The sequence below is a fragment of the Cryptomeria japonica genome, chromosome 2 (genome assembly GCF_030272615.1).
Source record: "Cryptomeria japonica chromosome 2, Sugi_1.0, whole genome shotgun sequence".
NCBI classification, from domain to species: Eukaryota; Viridiplantae; Streptophyta; class Pinopsida; order Cupressales; family Cupressaceae; genus Cryptomeria; species Cryptomeria japonica.
The window spans coordinates 54,258,975-54,282,411 of NC_081406.1; the positions used below are offsets into that span (position 1 = coordinate 54,258,975).

Consider the following 23,437-nt stretch of genomic DNA (forward strand, 5'->3'; position numbering starts at 1 on the left):
TAGGTACCTAGATGGTAAAAAACAGTTTTAAGTGATAAGCATCACATAAATGAGTGCCTAGGCATATGATAAGATGTTTTTTAAGTGTCATAGACAATGAGTGAAAGGTGTGCTTGGCAGTCTTGGAGTGTCTTTAAGTGGCAGGGATGAACATTAGGTGCATGAGTGTCAAGAAGGTACACATGAGATTTTCTTGAAATCTTTTAAGTGAAAAACGAAAATAAAAGAGGTGCCTAGGACAGATTTAATTGACAAGGTCACCTATAGGGCATGCTTCAACAGTAAAGAAATATTTTCAAGTGGCAGGTGCAGGTTATAAAGGCACCTGAGAGAGAAAATAAGGTGGTTAAGTGTCAAGGATGGAACAAGAGCACCCGTGAGTGTTAGATTAGTCTTTGAAGTGTTAGAACGAAGTATGAGGTGTGCCAAACAGCCTAGCATGCCACTTAAGTGACAGAAGTAGCTAGAAGAGGTGTCAAACATGAGTTAAATGCCAGATACACTAGAAATAGGCACTTGTGATTCAGTCAAAGATAGGTGACCCAATGAATGGTGGCCTTGTCTTTGCAGCTCAACACAACTGACAAACATAGTATGGAAGCAGCAAACTCAAAGCACAACCTTTATTCATCGATTTTAGATTAGTCTCGCCTTAAAGGCATAAACAGTCATGCAGTCCTACAGGGACTGATCATTTCATATAGACTGCCTCTCACACCTCTTAATCTATTAAAATTAGCTAAGGAGGAAAAATTTATCTTACACCATCCTATTTATTTCTTTATGTCTTTCTCATATCTACTAAGGGTCTTCAAGGAGGAACTTATTCTGTGAATTCTCTGTTATCCACCTTCCATCTTTTTTTCTCAGCCCAGGAGGAAATTTTTCTGTATTCTTTCTCTTCCCACCTCTTCTCTCTCTTCTTTGTATCTCTCAACATATGTATAGGTATTCAGATTTGAATGTCTAAAAACCACCCATGGAAATGAATGCTTCATTCTAAAACAAGGAAATTGGTTACAAAGCATTATTGCTATTCAAAGGAGTAATCATCCATGAGGTGGGAAGGGAGGGACGGTGGAGGGGAACAAATTTCTTCCCAGCACATTACTTAACAGACCCAGCTACCAGCTAGTAAATGGAATGATGTTTGAAAACCATCCAGCAATGGGAAAGAAAATGCTTGACTTGAAACTGCCAGCCAGGAAATATTAATGAGAATATTCATGTCCAGCATAAAAGGAGTATAAAGGATTTCAACCCCCAAAAGAAATCTTGCAGGTCCTAGCAGGAAGAAGCATCCAGAAGAAGTTTTAAATAAGGATAGTGAGATGGCACGTGGGCCCCAGAAGGAAAACAACCGGGGCAGGAGCTTCAAACAATTAGAGAAGGATATGGTAGACCCCTCCTACAGGCTACACAGACCTAAATGAAACCACAATTTTAAATATTTGAAGATCAGGCCAAGACAAAAAAAGTGTAGGCCCCAATCCAAAGAATAATGACCAAGGTAGTGCCATGTTCGTCAAAAGACCAAACAAGAAAAGCACGGGTTCATTTTCAGATTGTGGGTCCTAGCCAAGAGCATTTCAAGAATAGGAAAAATCATTCATATTCAAATCTTTTCAACAAGGAATTTGCCATCTCAGCCACATAATATGCCATTCTTTAGAATTCATTACTAGAACAATATGCCACATGGATATGTGGGTCTTAGTCTAGAGCATACACCAACTAAGCATGTGGGCAGAACTAATGAATTATTGGAATCGAAGAAAACGGAGATGAATATCAGTTGCCAAGTGGTCTGGAGAAATGATAGTCAACACCAACTACAAAAGGAAAGAAATAAAGGATTAAATTGCTTAAGCAATAATAATTGCTGTATTTGTTAGACGTTGTCGAGATTGAGAAATGACTTGAAACAAAGGAATAACCTAAAAACACACTAAAACAAAAACTGAAATTGGACTACCACTGTTTTAGTGTGACATAGTATTGTCTATGGATGTGGGTGCTTTCATTAGACTAGGGAGGGACATGGGCATTTAGATGAATTCTTACATAGAAGTAGACAAAGGATGATCAACCAAGTATTAGACAACTTTCTTTCACTATTGAAAACCTAGTTAAATAACTTGGTAGTTTTCAATTAGGACACAACCATAGACACCTACTAATAACTACCTCCCAAAAATTTACCTAGAAACCACAAGTTAACGACACATAATCAGATACAAACAACTTAAAAAAGTATTACAAAGTTATTTTATACTTACTACATCATTCCCCCAAAAGAAAAGTCAAAATTTAGAGAACACAACTAGATTTCATGTAGTATTTGTTAAAATAATATTAATATCTTCTTTAATGGTCATCTTCTATTTTTAGTGGTCATCTTCTATTTTAAGTTGTCGACTTATTTAGCTTGTTAAGTTAGCTTTTTATTATGTAATTAGCTTTTAAGCTTAATTTAGCTTTCACGCTTAATTTAGCGTTTAGCTCTTTAATCTTTTACTTTAATGTTATGTTCTAATTATAGAACATCGTCTTGTAACCTCTATATATAGAGGTATATCGTTCAATGTAATTATCCGATTATTGAATCATTCATTCAATTTATTTTTCATGGTATCAGAGTGGGTCAATGGGATTCTTTAAAGTTTGGCGAATTTTTTAATAAAAATTCATGGCTTTCTTTTTGGAATATTTTCCAGATTTTTTAAATTGTTTTCTTATAAAAAACCGATTTTTCTTTTTTGAAGGCTTTTTGAGGGTTTCGGGTTCGTGGGCGAATTTCTTTGTGTTAGACAACAACTCATGTTTTTTTAGGGTTCTGGAGATTTTCGGGCTTGCAACCTAGAGATTTTTTTTGCAGATTGAAAATTTTCCTAGGGTTTTTGCAATTTTCGACTAGGGTTTTGACCCTTTAGTTCAAGTTGAAATTTTATTCTGGTTGCAGCGTCTTGGTGGGTTTTTCGAGACCTCAACTGGGTCGTCGTCATATTTTTCTGGGTGCATGGTTTTTCTTGCCTCTATTTTTGAGTCGTCGGATCTGCATTCTGATTTCAGATTCTTGGTGGGTTTTTTGAGAGCTTTTCTGGGTTGGTCTCATATTTTTTGGGTGCCTTGTTTTCCGTGCCTCAAATTTTGTGCCAGCGAATTTGCCTTGGAATTTAAAAACAGTCAGCGATTTCTACTAATTCTGAGGACGTCGGGAATTTTAGTGTCTTCTGGGTGCCATTTATGTTGTACATCCGACCTAGGGTTTCTGCCCCTTATTTTTTTTTGCGTTTTTTTGGGAAAAAAATCGTCAATATTTTTTTGGTTTTTTTAACAAAAAATTCAAAGGTATTTTTTTATTTTCTGCAAATTGTTATTTTTTTTCTGATTATTTTTAGGGAAAATTTCAGGTTTTAAGTGTGCAGAAAATTTTAATTTCAGGGTTTCTTCCAAACCTCGAAATTCACACATTGGGATTCGTGTCTCGAATTCCACTCCAAGGTTTCAGATTTTTTGTGCAGTTGCTTCTATTCTGATTTTTGAATCAGATTCTTCTGTCTCATGCTTTCACTTGGTTGACCTTGTTCAACCTACATTTTCGTGATGGCATATTTGACATCATGTTGGAACACAGTCAAAAGTTCAACAATTGCCGCAACACTTGGAAACAGTGCATGTTCATGATATCTGAATATCGTTACCTTTATTAGATTGATTTAGGCCAGACCTCGTCTTACAGGTCCCAGGGTTTTCATGATTTTTTCCAAAAAATTGTCTGTTGATTTTTTGATTTTTTCCACAAAAAATCATGGGAGGGTTTTCACGATTTTTTCCTCAAAAATTGTTCGCAGGGTTTATAATTTTCCCTTAAAAATTATCTCATCTGTAATCCGTGATATTCGCGTAAGATTTTATTTATCTAGGTTTTACCGTTTTTTTCCACAAAAACGATGATTTGTAACTTCAAATTTCTTGGTTTTCACATTTTTTTACTCAAAAATTGTTCGCAAGGTTTCAAATTTTTTTCCTTAAAAATTATTATCTGTCATCTGCAAAGCTTGCGTGGGATTTCTAGGTTTTCATGATTTTTTCTTCAAAAATTGTTTGCTTGTTTTTACGATTTTTTCCTCAAAAATCATCTGTAATACGCGAAGTTCGAGTGGGATTTGTGATTCGCGAAGTTCTTTGGTTTTGATCAATTTTTCTCCTAAAAAATCGAGCTTTGTTGCAGTCAGTTTGGGTCGCACCTGCCAGGGCGAACATCTGCAACCGTGGTATCTTGCAGTTAGTTTTGGAGTTGGTACTCTTCTGCAAAAGGGTTTGCTGATTTTTTCCTCAAAATCATTGTTTTAGGCTTCAATAATTCGTGTGTGCCAGATCTCTAATTCGCATGTGAAGGCTACATTTGCTTGGATGGCTTTTGGTACTCTTGGTCATTTACATTCTGCAGATCCTGGAAGGGTCTCTGTAGTAGTAGAGTGTTGTTTGCATCTGTGATCATAACACCTGTAGTGTTTTCTGTAGGGTATTGAGTACGATGACCATTAGGGAGGGTGTTAAAATAATATTAATATCTTATATAATGGTCATCTTCTATTTTTAGTGGTCATCTTCTATTTTAAGTTGTCGACTTATTTAGCTTGTTAAGTTAGCTTTTTATTATGTAATTAGCTTTTAAGTTTCATTTAGCTTTTAAGCTTAATTTAGTTTTCATGCTTAATTTAGCGTTTAGCTCTTTAATCTTTTACTTTAACGTTATGTTTTAATTATAGAACATTGTCTTGTAACCTCTATATATAGAGGTATATCGTTCAATGTAATTATCCGATTATTGAATCATTCATTCAATTTATTTTTCAGTATTGAGTTAACTTGCAAAAGTGCTTTTTTCCAATTTTTCCTGAGATAACAATTTTCATAATGTTAACATACTTAGGTTGTTCTCTCTAAATTGCTTCCTGAATATTTTCTAATGTCTAATTGAGTCCAAGGGTGTGATCATTGACTTTAAATGTATGCTCAAAATCATTTATGTAGATTGCACATGGTGTCCAAAAATGTGATTATATGTAGCCTCCACTATAGACTCAGCTGCCGTACAATTTTTAGCATTGTCTGTCATGTCTTGGATAACATTTTTAGGCCCCACCATGTCAATGGATTCTATGAGGATATTGGCAATGAAACTTGCATCTTTAACTTGCCCCTCACAATCTATTGCCTTAAAAAACATCATACCTTTAGGGGACACAACTATAACATTGATCGATGGTCTATTTTTGCAATATTTCCATCCATCAAAAATAATGCACACCTGTTTCAAGCCATATGTCTCTATGGAAGCTTTCTCCTTTGTCAATAAGGTGGTTTGCATCTTTTCATAACCGAGACTAACATAATCAAGAGGTGTGTTGCAAAGGGTATTTACCATTTGTTACCAATAAGGTGATCTAACAGTGTTGAAAGGAAACCTATTGCCATAAATGCAACGAGCAATGCTTTGATCCGCTCTCTGGTTTAGAAGGTGGTGGCATTGGCATGAAAGGATGTGGGCCAGCCAGTCTTGTGGAGCCACGAAGAGGCCTCCTCAAGCTTGACTTGGCAAGAGGATGATCATTCTTTGATGTGTTGCTTCTCATGTCGGCTTCATCTTGTTCTCTAATATATGCTAGGATTAAAGCTTTTGATAGCCCTTTCTTATATAGCCCCTTATAAGCTTTTATTTTGTGTTGAGGGATGGCGTGTAAGTGATCTTTCACTTGATAGTATGAGCTTGTATATTCTATGCCACAATGGTGACACCGCCAAAGATAACTCCCATCACCAGACATTTGCTTGATCATTGTTGTATAACGCCAAAGTGGCGAATCTGCATGAATTTTGAATGGGCTCCCTTCACTTCGGCCATGGGCAACTAAACTAGAGCTTCCACTTGCAACCATTATGTATGAATAATGAACCTAAAATGGAAAATACAAAACATTATTGAAAAAAATTCAGCATTATAACCCCCTATCATGCATACAAAGTGTAAAAAAAATATTCAAAACTTCTTAAAGAAATAAAATTTTTCTTTTGAATTTTTTTTAAAAACTTGAAAAATTGCTTGAAAAGTTGAAAAAATGAAAATTCATTCACTTTTGATGGCTAAATATTCCTTCTCCAATGATTCCTAAGCCTTTGATGCGTGTCTCACACCTTTGTAGCCTTCACCTTCAAAGAAAAATGCAACCACTTTCAAAACAACTTGGAGAGTAAAATTTGTGAAAAATGCTAGGGATAAAAAAATGAGCATAATGAGCAAAAAGAGGCGAGTATAGGGTGAAAATAGTGTTTTCATTGTTATAAATTTTTTTTTCTGTTATTGCAGGCCTCGTTTTTGGGTACCCACATGGTTGGAAATGCTTAGGTTCATCCTGGGTGCGGCTCGGGCCGCACCCAGGATGAACCTAGGTGTGAACTCGGATCATATTGGGAATTGGAGTGTTTCCGAACTTGTAACCGCATGTCCCTACACATACACATACACATACACATACACATACACATACACATACACATACACATACACATATATGCTAAGTTGCTGAATTGTGGGATTTTTCAGATGATTCCGGGTATGAAACGTACCGGAATTGGATTCTGAAACGAATCTCTTGTGGGTACATCCAGGTTTCACATTTTTAGATGCCGAAATGTTTATTGATTCTAGTTTGATCTTTTTGATATTGAAAACTGAATTTAAATCAGTATGTTGTGTTTCAAAATTTGAAATTTGTAATGATTTTGTTTAGCATATGTATTGGTATATGACATTCTAAATTTAATTCTATTTTTTAGCTATATATATATATACATACATGCATACATACAATAAACGTATTGAAAATGTACGCAACCCCCAAAACAATTTCTATCGTATTGGCGTTTCACACCCACATACACACCCACATACTCGTTCCCATTCCTATACCTGATTCGGCAACTTAGTGTATATGTATATGCATGTGTTGGAAATGCCTATGTTCGTCTTGGGTGTGGCTTGGGCCGCACTCATGACGAACCTAGCTGTGAACCTGAACTGTATTAGGATCTAGATCTAGATCGTTTTCGTACCCGTATCTGCATCCTGACATGAATCAGGTATTTGAGTGTATATATATATATATATATACACACAGAGAGAGAGAGAGAGAGAGAGAGAGAGAGAGAGAGAGAGAGAGAGAGAGAGAGAGAGAGAGAGAGAGAGAGAGAGAGAGAGATGTAAAACTAAATACATTTGATAGTATGATACTTCATCATTGATCAATGTCAAATGCTAATTGATAATTCAGAATTTCATATATAGAGTTTTAGACAAAAAGAAAGATAAAAAGAATCATAGTTCAATGAAGTTTCTTGATGCAGGCACAGGTTTTGGGGATGGGGGGAACAAGGTCCTAAATTTGTGATTTTTTATGATGAGCTAGCGATTTTTTACTTGGGTTCACCCCAAAGTACACCCAGGTGTGTCTAGGGTATGCACGAGACACCCTCAGTGTGCTTTGGGTATGCACCCACGTACCCATAGTGCACTCGGGGTGCTTGGGCGTACCCTGGGTGCATCAGGGTGAACTTGGTGTAGGTGCGCCAGTCAAAGCGCCTGTACATGGTAACTTAGCTTTATTTCCATTTCTTGATTTTATTAATTGCGTAATGGTGCTTCCACATTTTTATTTACATTTCCTTTGCATGTTTTATGTTCAATATAACTTCAACCAGTCAGATACATCTCCTAGGCGGTCTCTAAGTTGATCTTCTTGCCACACCTAGGTTTGAGACAGATCAGAGCATGGGAATGAATCTACTTTAGTGAAATCTAGTGCTTCTTTGTTGTTGTTGAAGGAGATTTGCTACACAGGTAAGTTGCAGAAAGGTGGTGATATGGACTTGAATCACATCTTTTAGTGCACAAGCACAACTGTTGTTGGTGTTGCTTCTAGTGTGGTGACTAATGAGTCAGGTGATGATGGAGAAAAGACAAGTATAGCTGGGTCTGAGGCAGAGGCTAGGACCAAGGAATAGCAATTTCAAAACCTTGCAATATACCTTGGACTAATCCCAAGGACAAGAAAGTGTCTACCCTACATCTCACTCTGATTGGAATGCTGTCAATATTGCTCACAGTTTTTCTTGTCCTAAATGCAGAACTGCTGTTATGTGGACACAGTTGGGTATTTTGTTTTGCTATATTAAGATGTATAAGCTACTTCGGCGTTAATTGCCAACCAGTGCAGTGACTGATAAGATGGAGATTACGTCCATCTTTGTGTAGTTGATATACAGGTATTGTTTTGTACAAAGCACTGTAATAAGCCCTCTTTAAACAATGAAAAGGTTTTATTTAGTTTCTGAAGAAGTTGAGAAATACAACTTCAGAGATCCCAAGAACACCTGCAAGCAAAATACCTGTCACAAGAGAAGAATGGAGGCAAAAAAAGAATAATGGCTTTGAAGAAAAAGATTATTATTCATAGAGGGAATAAAATAAAAAGTACAATACAATCCTTATAAAAGGAGAATATGCAACCCTAAAGTTGTGCAACCCTAAAGAAATCGTAAAGGGATAAAGTGTATTTAATAATTACCTACCATATTATTAAATGCCCAAGTTTAGCTTAAGTGTAGAGGATAATAGACTAATAATTAAATAAATAATTATTAGCTAATACATGATAACTCTAACACCCCCCCTTAAGATGAACTTAGGGAGTAGCTAAAACAACTAAGGACTAAAAGTGCATGAAAGCAAAATGCATGAAAGTAACAATGGGTCTCGACAACTAGGCCTGATGAGGTACGCAAGTACAAAAGATCTCTCACAACTAGAGAAAAGGAGAAAACCTCATGGGAAAAACTCCTCTCCTAAAGAGAGAAATACAATTGAAGGACTGAAGAAGCCTAACAAGAGAATGTCCCAGAAAAAAGGAACAAAGGATGAACATGAAGAACACTACCTGAAGCATGAAGCTGCAAACACTGTCATCGAATAATTGTCGATCTGAAGAACCTCCACTGAAATAGAAGATGATCAGGTAGAGAAGACTGAAATCTGCATGAGTGCACTCAAATAACACTACTCGAATCAGATGGCAAACAAAGGCAAACGACTGAACTCGAAGATATAGATGGCAAAAATATCAAAGTCTGAAGAGCTGATCAATTGAAGATGGAAGGTTGCCTCCAAAAATAGGAATGAAAGAGTGTCCATATGGTAAATGATCCATCTCACCAAAATGCATGGGAAACCAGCCGCTGCATCCACCTAGTACATAGGAACAAATACTGAATACATAGCTCACTCCAACGAACCAAGGAAGCATTAGAACCAACAACCAACATGAGAAACCCCCCCATAATGCTGACAAGGGAGAGGTGACAGGTACACTGAAACTAAATGCCAAGAAAAAACTGCATGACAACGAACCAGGAACAATGAGTGCAACAGAAAGTACAAACACATATAAAGGCTAGTGTCATGGAAGGAACACTCACTTGACACACATCATGAGGGTAATGTCGTGGAAGGAACACTCACGTGACAAAGGTAGATGGCAAACAAAGACAAACATCAAACCCCCCCATGACACTTTATAATGGAGTGCGAGTACAATAAGGCACAAGATGTGCAAGATCCCAAGCATGCAAAGCACAGTGGCACTTTATCTCAGTGCGTTTGCAAAAAAGAAAATGCTTACAAAATGATGTATACAATGCTCAAAGAAGACAAAAGGCTGGAAATACATGAAGAACAGCCAAAAACAAGTCATCCCATGCAAACGAGAAGCTTCCACGATCTCATATGTCCAAGTAATTCACCAATGTTAAAACGCAAAAAAACTGAATAAAATGTACCTGGAATAAAATCTGGAAAAAGTGCATGGATGGCTGTGAAGAGCTCTGAAACACCATTCCAACGCCACTGGAATCGCGATAAACGGAGAAACTGGCGAAAAGATGAGCTCGGGATTGAAAACAGTACCTCTGATTTCAAATGGCTATAGAATGTACTAGCAGAAAAACCAGGTGATGAAACCCACAAATCTTGGAAGTAGATGAAACCAGCTTTCGGATATCTCGTTTGCCAAAAAATGATATCGTATGCCCAAGTTATGGTCAAAAGAAAAAAAAACCCTTTTTTAGGGCACAAGGAGGGTCACAAGGGCCAATATGTTGTTCGTACCGCTGACGTCAACAGAATATTATGAGAATATTCTCTGCGGCCGGAAAAAAAATCCTCCCTGCAAGAAAAAAATTTCGTCCATTGGAAAACATAGCCAGAAAAAAAATTTGGTGCTTGAAAAGGGCCCTGGTTGGAAAAAAATTTGGTGGGTGGTGGCGGCTTCTGTCCGGAGGGTGGCAGGGCGGTGGCGGCGGGAGACAAGACCTGCTGTTGATGGGGCAGGGGCCACGACCTGCTGTGGGCCGTATGAACTTGTAAAGGCCGCCGACCCCCCACTTTCTTGCTTTTTTTTTTTCGTAAAAAAAGTGAAACCCCTTTTTTTAGAACAAAGGTGTTTTTTACAATTTTCGGTGCATTCGGCCTAGGTATGTTGTTAAACTACTAAATTTTTTTTTTCTCGAATCTCTGCCCTAAAAAAGGCATAAAACCAAAAAAAATTCCCAGAGTCAAAGTTGTCCAAATTGGACAAATTTTATATGAAAATGGGGGTTTTTGGGTGTTCTGAGCTCAACAGTGAGGTCCGTTTGAGCCCAAAATGCCCAGAAACAAAAAAGCTCCCCAGATGCAAATAAAAAACTCTGAAAAACTTGAAACCCTAGCCTCCAAAAAATCTTCTGAAAAGTCAAGAACAAGTAGCAGCAGATGTAGGCTTTGATACAATGAAGAAGTTGAGAAATACAACTTCAGAGATCCCAAGAACACCTGCAAGCAAAATACCTGTCACAAGAGAAGAATGGAGGCAAAAAAACAATAATGGCTCTGAAGAAAAAAATTATTATTCAGAGAGGGAATAAAATAAAAAGTACAATACAATCCTAATAAAAGGAGAATATGCAACCCTAAAGTTGTGCAACCCTAAAGAAACCCTAAAGGGATAAAGTGTATTTAATAATAATTACCTACCATATTATTAAATGCCTAAGTTTAGCCTAAGTGTAGAGGATAATAGACTAATAATTAAATAAATAATTATTAGCTAATACATGATAACTCTAGCAGTTTCTTTCTGATTGATCATGTTGGTTTGAATGTCAGTAATTGCATCTTGGTCAAGATGGTGTGATTATTTTTAGTTTCTGGTTTAGTGCCCTCATTATCCTATTGTAATAAACCAAAACAACAACTGTGGCATCGTACCTCAATGTCACTCAGAATCCATGTTTCATGATACTTTTCCCTCTCAGATATGTGTATTCTTGTAACTGGATTGGACATGGTCCTCTTGGATATATGTTCTGCCTGTATTTATATTTCATGAATATTTAGATAAGTAAAATGAAAAATAATGAAAGGAAACAAAATATCTCTTACCTATATAGACGAGCAAAATATCTTCCTTTTCACATACACTATTCAACTTTGAGTTTATTTCATGGTATTGGCCTGCTTTTGGCTGCAGGATGTTTTGCAGCAAATTGTAGTTGGAATTTTAATTGAAATTGTCACTTCAATCATATTTCTAAATTGATGAATGGTATTTTGAATTCACTATTTTTTATGGCATTATATGTGCACTCTGTATGTTATCTTTCTTGTGTCCTAAGGTTTTCCAAACACTCACATTTTATATGGCTGTAAGCACATGTAACCAAATCTGCACAGATTAAGATAGAGTACATAGATGATTATTGGACTCAGATTTATGTATTAAAAATAATGTGTGATTTAATGAAAACATTTAACAAGAAAACTATTTCTTTATTATTGACTTCATTAGAGATAAAAAGTTTAAACACATGCACATACTGAGGTTGTCTATTTCTATGCACTCAACCAAACTGTAAAATTCTTTTCATTTTTGACCAAGCTAGTATGGAACTGATACTGCATTGCTAAATGTGCAGAAAATGCATGTTCCAGTATTCTAGTCTCAATCACACTCGCATGTTTTCCTGGTATCTTAGGTGCATACCATCACTATTCTGTTTTTGATCCAAGGCTGTATGTTGCAGCTGTAGCCCTTGTGGTTTCCCAATTCAATTACAAGGAACTCCATACTACATTGAAGAATACATATAACCTTGATTTTGTTAAAACTGATGATTACCTCAGCTATTAGCAATTTGGTCGTGGTTTTTACTTGTTTCTATAGTTACTAACTTACTTGTACAATATTTCTTAAGGTGATTGATTGAGAACTCTTGAATATCAATATAACTTTTTAAGAATGGTTGTGTGTTTTTTTATTTTCAGGAGGAAGCAGGAGGGGGCTTGGTATTTTGGCATCCTAAAGGAGCTATTGTTAGGCATCATATCGAAGATTTTTGGAAGAAAACTCATATACAGCATGGTTATGAGCTTCTTTATACACCACATGTGGCCAAAGCTGACCTTTGGAAGATAAGTGGACATTTAGAATTTTACAAAGAAAACATGTTTGATCAAATGGATATAGAAGATGAGCTTTATCAACTTAGACCTATGAATTGCCCCTATCATATACTAGTCTACAAAAACAGCACTCGCTCGTACAGGGATTTACCTTTTAAAGTTGCAGAATTGGGTACAGTATATAGATATGAGATGTCTGGAAGCTTGCATGGTCTTTTCCGCGTAAGAGGTTTCACTCAGGTGTGTTCTCAACCTTTTTAACTTTTCATAATCTAGATTCCAATGGCAAGCAAATTGTAAGATATTGACTTGCCTCAATTTCAGTAGCCTGGAATTTACAACTTATTTCATTTTTCAGTTTACTTCTTTGTGGACTTCTTTGCAATAAACATCAAAGTTCTTGAATTGATATCAATATTGTGCCTTTTTCTACTGTTGTTAGTTCCTTAAGAGTTGGTTTTTCTTATTTGTGGGTTTTGAATATTTGTCAATTTAATAGCATGTAAATATATGGCTTTCACCTATATATGGGATCATGATCTCAAAATTATACCACAAATTTCAAAAGGTAGCATGCAACATTCATTTTCCTTAGTGCAATCTAGTGATGGTAAACTTCATTTTATGAATTTGATGTTTTAGGGAGTTAATTGTGTCTTAATGTTGAGTCAACTTTATTTTTATGCATTTGGTTTTCTGTGGAGTCAGTAATGTTTTTAAATCAAGTCAATCTTTATTACCTATCTTTCATGAGTGGTGGTTAATGAGAACCCATCTTTCATGAGTGATGGTTCATAAGAATCATCTCTCATGAGCTTGAGTGGTCCACTTGGCACTCATTGCAACTATTGAATTGACATATCCAAACTATGGTGCTTGATCAACTATATAGTAGTGGGCAGTCCCTACTATTTATACTTAGGGCTCAATTGACTTTGAATCTATGAAGTGGCTTGATCTATGCTGGTCAATCCAGTTTGGTAGGTAGTAACTCTAAATTTTTCCTTTGATACCTTTAGTTGATGCTTGTTAGGATGTCTATGTATACATAAATAGGATTAAAACCACTACGATGTTTAGGATGTCTATGTATACATCGCACCAGTTCTGTCATGGGAATTATATGCAGAAATCTACAGTATTAATGTCTGTTTTTTTAACAAGTGCCTATATGGAGGAATACATGCTTGATAATTTATTCAGCCTTATTTTCAAGGCTTGAAGGATTGCTAACATTCAAAGAGGTTGAAGAAGAGTTGGTACTGCCACATAAACTAATCTTTAACACATCTGAGAGAATCCATGTTTAAATTAGATTTTTAGCTAATCATTTAGAAATATGTTAAGAGGTACTTGGAACATTTTTCACAGATGAGAATAAAAAATATCGGATATTATAAACCATTAATTTGACTTAGACCCCACTCTATTTTGGCCTTTGTTCATTTTCTCTTTTGGTATTAGTTTTAATCATTGGAGATGGGACCTGAGCTGTTTTGTTCTATATCTACATGAAAATCAATTTAAAACCTATAAATTGAATGTATATGCAATCATATAGTTGTCAGGGGTTGTAGTTTTGAGAGTTGTTTGAAATTTACAAGTCAATTCATTGTCTCTTTTATATTGCTTAAGAGGTTCATTGTTTGTCACAGGATGATGCACATATCTTCTGTTTGCCCAGTCAGATCAAGGAAGAAATAAGATCTGTTCTAGATCTTACTGAAGTAATATTGTCTCAATTTGGTTTTAAGTATTATGAAGTCAACTTATCAACAAAGCCTGAGAAAGCAGTGGGCAGTGATGATATTTGGGAGAAAGCGACTTCTGCTTTAAAAGATGCTCTTCAAGACAAGGGTTGGGATTATTCTATTGATGAAGGAGGAGGTGCATTTTATGGTCCAAAGATTGATCTTAAGATTGAAGACGCCCTTGGAAGAAAGTGGCAATGCTCAACAATTCAGGTAAAAATATTCAGTCTGTACCCATGAATTTTATTGAATACAGATGCCTTTGTGAAGTGTTTCTGTGTTATCAACTGTTAAAAAGTATGCTCTGGGGGAGTAATGGGATTTATAGAATTCACTTCCTGAAATTTAATACTGTGGACTTTCGTATACAGGTGGATTTCAATTTGCCTCAGCGATTTGATTTATTCTATATTGATTCAAACTCAGAGAAACACAGGCCAATAATGATTCACAGAGCTATCCTAGGATCTCTTGAACGTTTCTTTGGCATATTAATAGAGCATTACACTGGTGATTTTCCCTTGTGGCTATCTCCAGTACAAGCCCGTCTCTTACCTGTAACAGACACCCAGGTCTTTAGTTTTTTCGCTTCTCCATATTTTGTTTTTCCTACAAGGATTTCAGGTTGATTGATCAATATTTGAATGTTCAACAGGTGCCATACTGTCAGAAGGTGGTGGAAATGATGAGGAAAAAAAATATTAGAGCAGAAATATCATATGGTGAGCGTCTTAGCAAACTAATTAGGAATTCAGAAACACAGAAGATACCATTAATGGCTGTTGTGGGGCCAAAGGAGGTGGATAGTGAAACTTTAACTGTTCGTTCAAGACATGGTGGAGAACTTGGAATAATGACTGTCAATGAGGTTATAGAAAAAATTGAACAAGCTGTAGCTGCCAGAAGTTTTGTGTAGCAGAACAAAATTAATGTTTGGAAATGGCTGTCATGACAGTTTTGCAGTCTAAGAACCTTTTCTTGTTTTCAGGATTTGGTTCATAATCTTTTTTTGACAGCTGACAAAATCAGTAATGAAAGTCAAGAAGCCTTTTGCCATGTAGAAAAACATTTTTTTATTTCAGTTTACAGTTCAGTATCCACAACTGCTGCTGGTATCAATTTCCTATGCTATCATGTTTTTATTTAAGCCTCTACGATGGGAAGATGTGTCATTATTTACTTATTGTAGGCAGATCAATCTGTCCAGATGATTTATGTGAATATTCATCATACAATTATGGCACAAATTCATCATACAAATGCTAGATATTAAAAGCTGATGAGAATTTTACGGCCTCACAAACAAATGTAATAGATTTGATTAATTGACCATTTTGACACGCCTCAATGCTGCCATGTTTGAATAGTTTGCTGGAATTCTGTCCTCATCATTTTGGGATCTTGCTTGATGTGTATAGTTGGAGTAGAGTGGAGTAAATATATGTCTCTGATTAGAGTGTTGCATAAAAGCCTCCAAAATATTCAAGGATCCAAATGTATCCAGTTCTGGTTTACTGTTTGCAAGCAAAAGAAATTCATAACATCATTGATATTCCATTCACAAAATCATAATTATTGTACTTGATAGTTTGCAGTAGAATAAAACTGAAGTTTTTTATTATTATTCATCACATTCTTTTGGAATAGGTACTGTTGATCCCTAATTGGGTCCGAAGACCTGAAGCGGGGAAGTCGGGAAGTTCCACAGGGGTGGGACCAGTTGCATCCTGTGGAACGATCTCTGGGATTTTAGAAGCCGACTCTTCCTTGTTTTGGAAAGGGGGTTGGAAACTGGAAAGAAGTTATCTTAAACCTAACCCATTTGGAAAACAAAAAGGAAAGTCAGAAAAGTAGTGAAATTCTCGGAAACATTTGTAGACAATAGGTATTGAGACTTACCATTAAATTGAAAAGGGCACAATACATCACAATCCCAAAATATTAGAAAGAGTAAATCATCAAAGTAACTCCAACATAGGACGCTACATTCTAATTTGATTGAGGGAGGGTGTCTATAAAGGCAGAGCATCAAAAACCAGTCTTACAATTCATGATAAGACGTCCTTTTGGTTTTGCAAGGACGTTATAGTCTAGAATTCATTTTATGAACATGAAGGAGTGATCTACGCACATGATTCATGTTGTGAGGTATTCACACATTGCCCTATTGCAAATGGGGACCGCCACTTTTTTTTTCTGCTTTCTAGGATAGTATTAGAGTCCTTTGCTATTAGCCTTTGCATTGGAAGGGTATAGTTGGTTAAGAGGCTAGGAGTCAAGAGGATAGCCCTTGTTACTGAAAATTAAATTGAATGAATGATTCAATAATCGGATGATTACATTGAACGATATACACACGTATATATAGAGGTTACAAGATAATGTTCTATAATTAGAACATAACGTTAAAGTAAAAAATTAAAGAGCTAAACACTAAATTAAGCGTGAAAGCTAAATTAAGCTTAAAAGCTAATTAACTAAAAAGAAAAAGCTAAATGCTAAATAAAGTTTAAAAGCTAATTAACTAAGAAGCTAAATAAGTCGACAACTTAAAATAGAAGATGACCATTATAGAAGATATTAATATTATTTTAACACCCTCCCTAATGGTCATCGTACTCAATATCCTACAGAAAACACTGTAGGTGTTATGATCACAGATGCAAATAACACTTTGTTGCTACGGAGACCATCCCAGGAACTGCAGAATGTAAATGACCAAGAGAACCAAAAGCCATCCAAGTGAATGTAGCCTTCACACGCGAATTAGAGATTTGGCACACGAATTACTGAAGCCCGAAACAATGATTTTGAAGAAAAAATCAGCAAACCCTTTTGCAGAAGAGTACCAACTCCAAAACTGACTTCAAGATACCACGGTTGCAGATGTACGCCTTGGCAGGTGCGACCCAAACTGATTGCAACAAAGCTCGATTTTTGAAGAGAAAAATCGATCAAAACCAGAGAACTTCGCGAATCACAAATCCCATGCGAACTTTGTGTATTACAAATGATTTTTGAGGAAAAAATCGTAAAAACTAGCAAACAATTTTTGAAATTTTTTTTGTGAAAACCTAGAAATCCCACGCAAGCTTTGCGGATGACAGATAATAATTTTTAAGAGAAAACTATAAATCTTGAGAACAATTTTCGAGGAAAAAATCGTGAAAACCCTCCCATGATGTTTTGTGGAAAAAATAAAAAAACCGATAGACAATTTTTCAGGAAAAAATCGTGAAAACCCTGGGACCTGTAAGATGAGGTCTGGCCTAAATCAATCTGATAAAGGTAACGATATTCAAATATCGTGAACATGCACTGTTTCCAAGTGTTGCAGTTGTCGAACTTCTGTCTGTGTTCCAACATGATGCCGGTCAAAGATGCCATCACAAAAATGGAGGTTAAACGAGGTCAACCTAGTGAAAGCATGAGACAAAAGAAGCTGATTCAAAAATCAAAATAGAAGCAATTGCACAAAAAATCTGAAACCCTGGAGGAGAATTCTGACACAAATTCCAAGGTGCAAATTTTGAGGTTTAGAAGAAACCCAGAAATTAAAATTTTCTGCAAACTTAAAACTTGAAATTTTTCTTGAAAATAAATATAAAATAATAATTTGCAGAAAATTAAAAAATGCATTTGATTTTTTTTGTAAAAAAACCAAAAAAATATTGACGATTTTTTAAAAAAAAAAACGCAAAAAAAAAAAGGGGCAGAAGCCTTAGGTTGGAGGTACAACATAAATGGCGCCCATAAGACACCAAATTTCGCGACGTCCACAAAATTAGTAGAAATCGCTGACTGTTTGTAAATTCCAAGGCAAATTCGCTGGCACAAAATTTGAGGCACAAAAAACGAGCCACCTTGAAAAATATGAGACCAACTCAGAAAAGCTCTCAAAAAACCCATAAATAATCTGAAATCAAAATGCAGATCGGAAAGCTCAAAAATTGAGGCATGGAAAACGATGCACCCAAAAAATCTGACGACGACCCAGTTGAGGTCTCGAAAAACCCACCAAGAATTTGCAACCAAAATAAAATTTCAACTTGAACTGAAGGGTCAAAACCCTAGTAAAAAATTGCAAAAACCTTAGAAAAATTTTCAATCTGCAAAAAAAATCCTCCAGGTTGCAAGCCTGAAAATCTCCGGGCCCCTAAAAAAAACATTAACTGCTGCCCAACACAAAGAAATTCGCCCACGAACCAGAAACTCTCGAAACCCTCAAAAAGCCTTCAAAAAAGCAAAATCGTTTTTTTAATTAAAAAACAATAAAATAAAATCTGGAAAATATTCCAAAAAGAAGGCCATGAATTTTTATTAAAAAATTCGCCAAACTTTAAAAAATCCCATCAACTCGCTCGGATACCATGAAAAATAAATTGAATGAGTGATTCAATAATCGGATGATTACCTTGAACGATACACACGTATACATAGAGGTTACAAGATAATGTTCTATAATTAGAACATAACGTTAAAGTAAAAGATTAAAGAGCTAAACACTAAATTAAACGTGAAAGCTAAATTAAGCTTAAAAGCTAATTAACTAAAAAGAAAAAGCTAAATGCTAAATAAAGTTTAAAAGCTAATTAATTAAAAAGCTAAATAAGTCGACAACTTAAAATAGAAGATGACCACTAAAAATAGAAGATGACCATTATAGAAGATATTAATATTATTTTAACAGTTATGAGAGGTGAAATGAAGTGGTGAATGAATGGAGGGACCCTTTATATCAAGCATAGTCAACAATTCAAGTATCTCCATCGTCATCCAAGTGACTCAAATGTATTACAGTGAGAGGCGGAATCTGGCGGTGAAATTTGACTAAGTATGACAAAATTTCCATTGCTCCCTAGTTGGAGCGAATTTTGCTTCCATTGCTCCATCTTAGTAGCGAAATCCCTCTCCAGGCCCTCCAAGTCACTTAAACCACCTCTTATTGTCATGAGATGTCTTAGTTTGGGCAAAGAATTCTATTATGAATCAATGACCTTGAATTGAGATAGTACGGGGATGATTTCCTTTGCTCTTTCTCAGGAGCGAAATCCTCTTCTATTGCCTTTATTTTGGAGCGATTTGATTTTCTCAGGCATATTTGGGGATGTTGAGCTAGTCTAGTGCCTCCACAATCACTTTGATCATGCAAATTCATCAAATGCATCAAGATTTTGTTTTAAGTAATGGAGAGAAGGCGGCAAATTTGGGCCACTTCCTTTGCTCCTCTCTAGGAGCAAAATTCATTGCCATTGCCCTTCTTTGAGAGAGAATTTCCCTTCCATTGCCTTGGGGTGAGAGTGAAATCCTATCCAAAGCAAACATTGAGGTCTTTTGATGTATGAAAGCTAAACCAAAGGTGTGAGTTTGATAAGACTAAGTTAGAAGATGAATTTGGAGATCACTTCCATTGCTCCCCAGTTGGAGCGAAATCCACTTCCTTTGCCCATGATTGAGAGCGAATTTGATCCTAGACCTCACATTGGGCATGATTTGATGCATTTGAGTTGAGAAAGTGAGCATGAGTGAGCGAAAATGAATTACGTGTCAACTTGGAGATGACTTCCTTTGCTCCTTGTTAGGAGCGAAATTCGCTTCTATTGCTCCTCAGTGGGAATTTCACTTCCTTTGCCCTTAGATAGGAGTGAAATTCTCTCTAGAGCTTTCTTTGAGGCTAATTTGACACATCTACACACTAGGAAGGCAAAATATCAAAGTCTAAAATGATGCAAAGACAAGGAATTGACAAAATCAAGCTAGAGGATCAATTTGAACATCATTTCCTTTGCTCCTCATTGGGAGGGAAATCTTGTTCCTTTGCCCCTTCTCAGGAGCAAAGTTGCTTACGAGCCTTCCTCTAAGTTGATTTGATACACTTGAAGCAATGAAAGATGGAATTTGATTAAGTATGAGAGGGAGAAAAATTTACTTCCTTTGCTCCTTGTTAGGAGCGAATTTCACTATCAATGCCATGGTTTTGGAGAGAAATTCCTCCTAGGGCCTTCTTTGAAGTCAATTTGTCATGTTTCCATGCATGAGTGGCCAAAAACTAAAGGTTAAAGTCAGTAGAATAAAGGTAAGTGGATAAGATTGAGCTAAGCATCCGAGTTGTAATGACTTCCTTTGCTCCTTGATTGGAGCGAAATATCCTTCCATTGCTCCTAATTAGGAGCGAAATTCACTTCTATTGCTTCTACCTTGGAGCCAAATCATTTACAAGAAGTTTGGTGGGAGAAATTTGACAACACTTGCATATGGAGAGATGACTTGAGTGAATGGAGAGCAAAATTTGGCTAAGTACCCAAAAATTTCCTTTGCTCCTCAATGGGAGTGAAAAACACTTCCTTTTCCCTTGAATAGGAGCGAAGTTGATTCCAAGGCTCTTCTTGAGGTTATTTTGACACACTTTCATGCATGAAGGGTAGAACTTGAGTTTTGAATTGTTGGAATGAAGAGAGAGATTGGAATTTTGGTTAAGTATCTAAAAATTTCCATTGCTCCTTGTTAGGAGTGAATTCTACTTCCATTGCCCTTCATTTAGAGAAAAATTCCGTCCTAGGTACTTTTGATGACCACTTGAAGCATTTTGTTGGCATTATACACTTAGATGAGAATAGTTGATGTTGTCATTAATGACAACCAATTGGTAACATGGTTCACAGGTTACACTGGCAACAAACATCATCTACCGGCACCGACAGGCATTACAAGTTTATTCACACCGGTATCTAGTCTACACCGACAGTAGATCACACCGACACTCTAAGTCAACATGGAAATAATATTGTTTTGTATTGTAATTATATTGTATAGCCGACATGATGTATTGTAAAGAATCATATATGTATGAGATCTTGTAGGTCATTTTGAAATGTAATTAGAAAATGAATGTAAGCAATATATGAGAGCGAATAACTGTATATGCATTATGATGCAATTATTTTATGAGCGAATAAGACCAGAGCAGAGCAAAGCAAAGTTTATGGCAGAGGTATCTGACAAAGCTTAAACCGGTACTGAATCCAACATTGCAGATGCTATTTTGAGCAGTACATTGTCATTGGATCTAACCATCCAATTGTAGTCAGTGGGACTTCTTTTTGTGATTGAGCAGTGAGCTCTAGGCTGTTGGCCTTCCTGCATGTGCAGGCCCCTATTGTATAAGTAATATTTATTCATATTGGCCAGTGAGTAAATATTATGGGTCACATATCCCACCGAGGTTTTTCCCCTACCGGGTTTCCTCGCCAAAAATATATGTGTTATGGTGTGCATTGATGGTTATACTTTTGTTTTTCTTTACTGCATTATTATTTGCTTACCGGTATATTAATTTGGGTTATAAAGTTGCAAACAAGTTTAAATCTTTTGTTTACCGGTTAGACATTGATTCACCCCCCCTCTCAGTGTCTTTGGGAGTGATCAAGTATCTAACACATTTCACATAAGAGAGATGATGAGCTTGAGGCATAAGATGGTGAAATTGATAAAACCTAACTAAGTGGCGAGTTGAGTTGGTTATTTCCTTTGCTCCTTCTTAGGAGCGAAAGGTGCTTCCATTGCTCCTTCTCAAGAGAGAAATCACCTGTCATTGCTCCTTCATGAGAGTGAATTCACTTCTAAAGGCACTAATTGAGGATAATTTGATGGTTTTGCATGTGGAGACTAAGAAAAATCAAGGAATTAACAAGTGAAGAAAACAATTGGTAGAGAGGCGATGAAATGATGCTAAATTTCCTTTGCTTCTCGTTAGGAGTGAACTTGGTCCAACTTCCATTGCTTATCCTTAGGAGCGCCCTTCTCTCTAAATGCACTCATGAAACCTGCAAATAGCATAAAATCAGAAATCATGTCAAATTAAGAGATTATAAAGGTATATATCATGTTTGTTTGATGCTCATTTGTTTGTTTTGCAAGAGGCGAAGAAAGAAGTCAAAAGAACCAAGTTGGAGGAGAATCGAAACAAGCATCTTAGGGAGAAAATTTCAACATCAAAGACAATATACAAGGAAGATATCTTCAAGAGGACTTCATAGGCAAACACAAGAAGGTGTCTACACCAGAAACACTCACTTATACCAGAACATGATACCCACATTCAAGGATGAAGATGAAAGAATCAAGGAATCCTCAGTACAACATCACAAAGGAGTCTCGAAAGAGTGAAGAAGTCAACATCTACACTTTGCATTTCCATGATTGAGTTCAAGAGGATAGTTTCAGAAGAGTTAATCAAAGTTAGAAGATCGTCATCATCACTATTGAAGCTGAATAATGATACTCATTCATGATGATGAGTCAAAGCAAGTTGAGGTGTCATCCCAGTCACTACTACACCAATTAGAGGAGTTCCACATCAGCACATCCAGATTCAATGAAATAAGCTTATCATATGGAGGCACAAACTTCGAGGCACGTACCCCTATTATCCATTGGTCGAATATTCCAGAGACGACATGTGTCAAAATGTTGTAATTATTTCATTGGCCAAAATAGAGTTTGTTGTAACAAACCCTAATTAGGGTTTCATTGTAAAATCCCGACTGTTGATGAGGTTTGATCCTAGCCATTCATAGTAATGAGCTCTCTATATAAAGCTCAAGCTTCTCATTTGTAAAGGTTAATAGAGAGATAGTAATAAAATAGTAATAGTAAGTAGTAGAGGAATAGTGAATAGAGCTTAGATAGTAGCTAGAGTAGAGTAGGAGGAGAAGGCAAAAATTGTTGCAAAAGTTGTAAATAAACTTTCTTTTCATTAAAGTTATGGTGGAACGTGTTGTTTCTTTACAAAGTGCATGGTTTCTTGTTGGATCTTCATGTTAGATGATGATTAATTAAATTGAATGGAGGAATTTGTTGAATGCATTTGTGTGGAATCTGTTTAGTCCATACCACTAGCCTCTTGCTGATTGTAAGTGTGCCTTGCGTGGTTGACTGGAATGATATGAACTTAACTTCAGTTGTTATACATCCATTGTTTATGCATTAACTTGAATGGTAATTAATGTTTGGTAATAATGGTTTGAACATCTTTGAACTATCCTTTAGAAGATTGCACCGAGCTTGTGTCAAATTGTTCAGTCTGATGGTGAGACCTCGCCTAGTAGGATTTCATCAAATTATTCACTCT

The 23,437-nt window shown here is 36.2% G+C and overlaps 1 protein-coding gene across 1 annotated transcript in view; it reads left to right on the forward strand.

The window, feature by feature from the left end:
• The window catches only part of LOC131073706 (threonine--tRNA ligase, chloroplastic/mitochondrial 2), a 74,971-nt gene extending 59,316 nt beyond the window's left edge, over positions 1 to 15,655 (forward strand). The window contains exons 6-9 of the mRNA XM_058010205.2: positions 12,419 to 12,796; positions 14,212 to 14,520; positions 14,679 to 14,879; positions 14,963 to 15,655. Of these exons, the coding sequence (XP_057866188.2) occupies positions 12,419 to 12,796; positions 14,212 to 14,520; positions 14,679 to 14,879; positions 14,963 to 15,223 (1,149 nt within the window). The 3' untranslated portion in view covers positions 15,224 to 15,655. The remainder of the gene's footprint in view (positions 1 to 12,418; positions 12,797 to 14,211; positions 14,521 to 14,678; positions 14,880 to 14,962) is intronic.
• Positions 15,656 to 23,437: the final 7,782 nt, after the last annotated feature.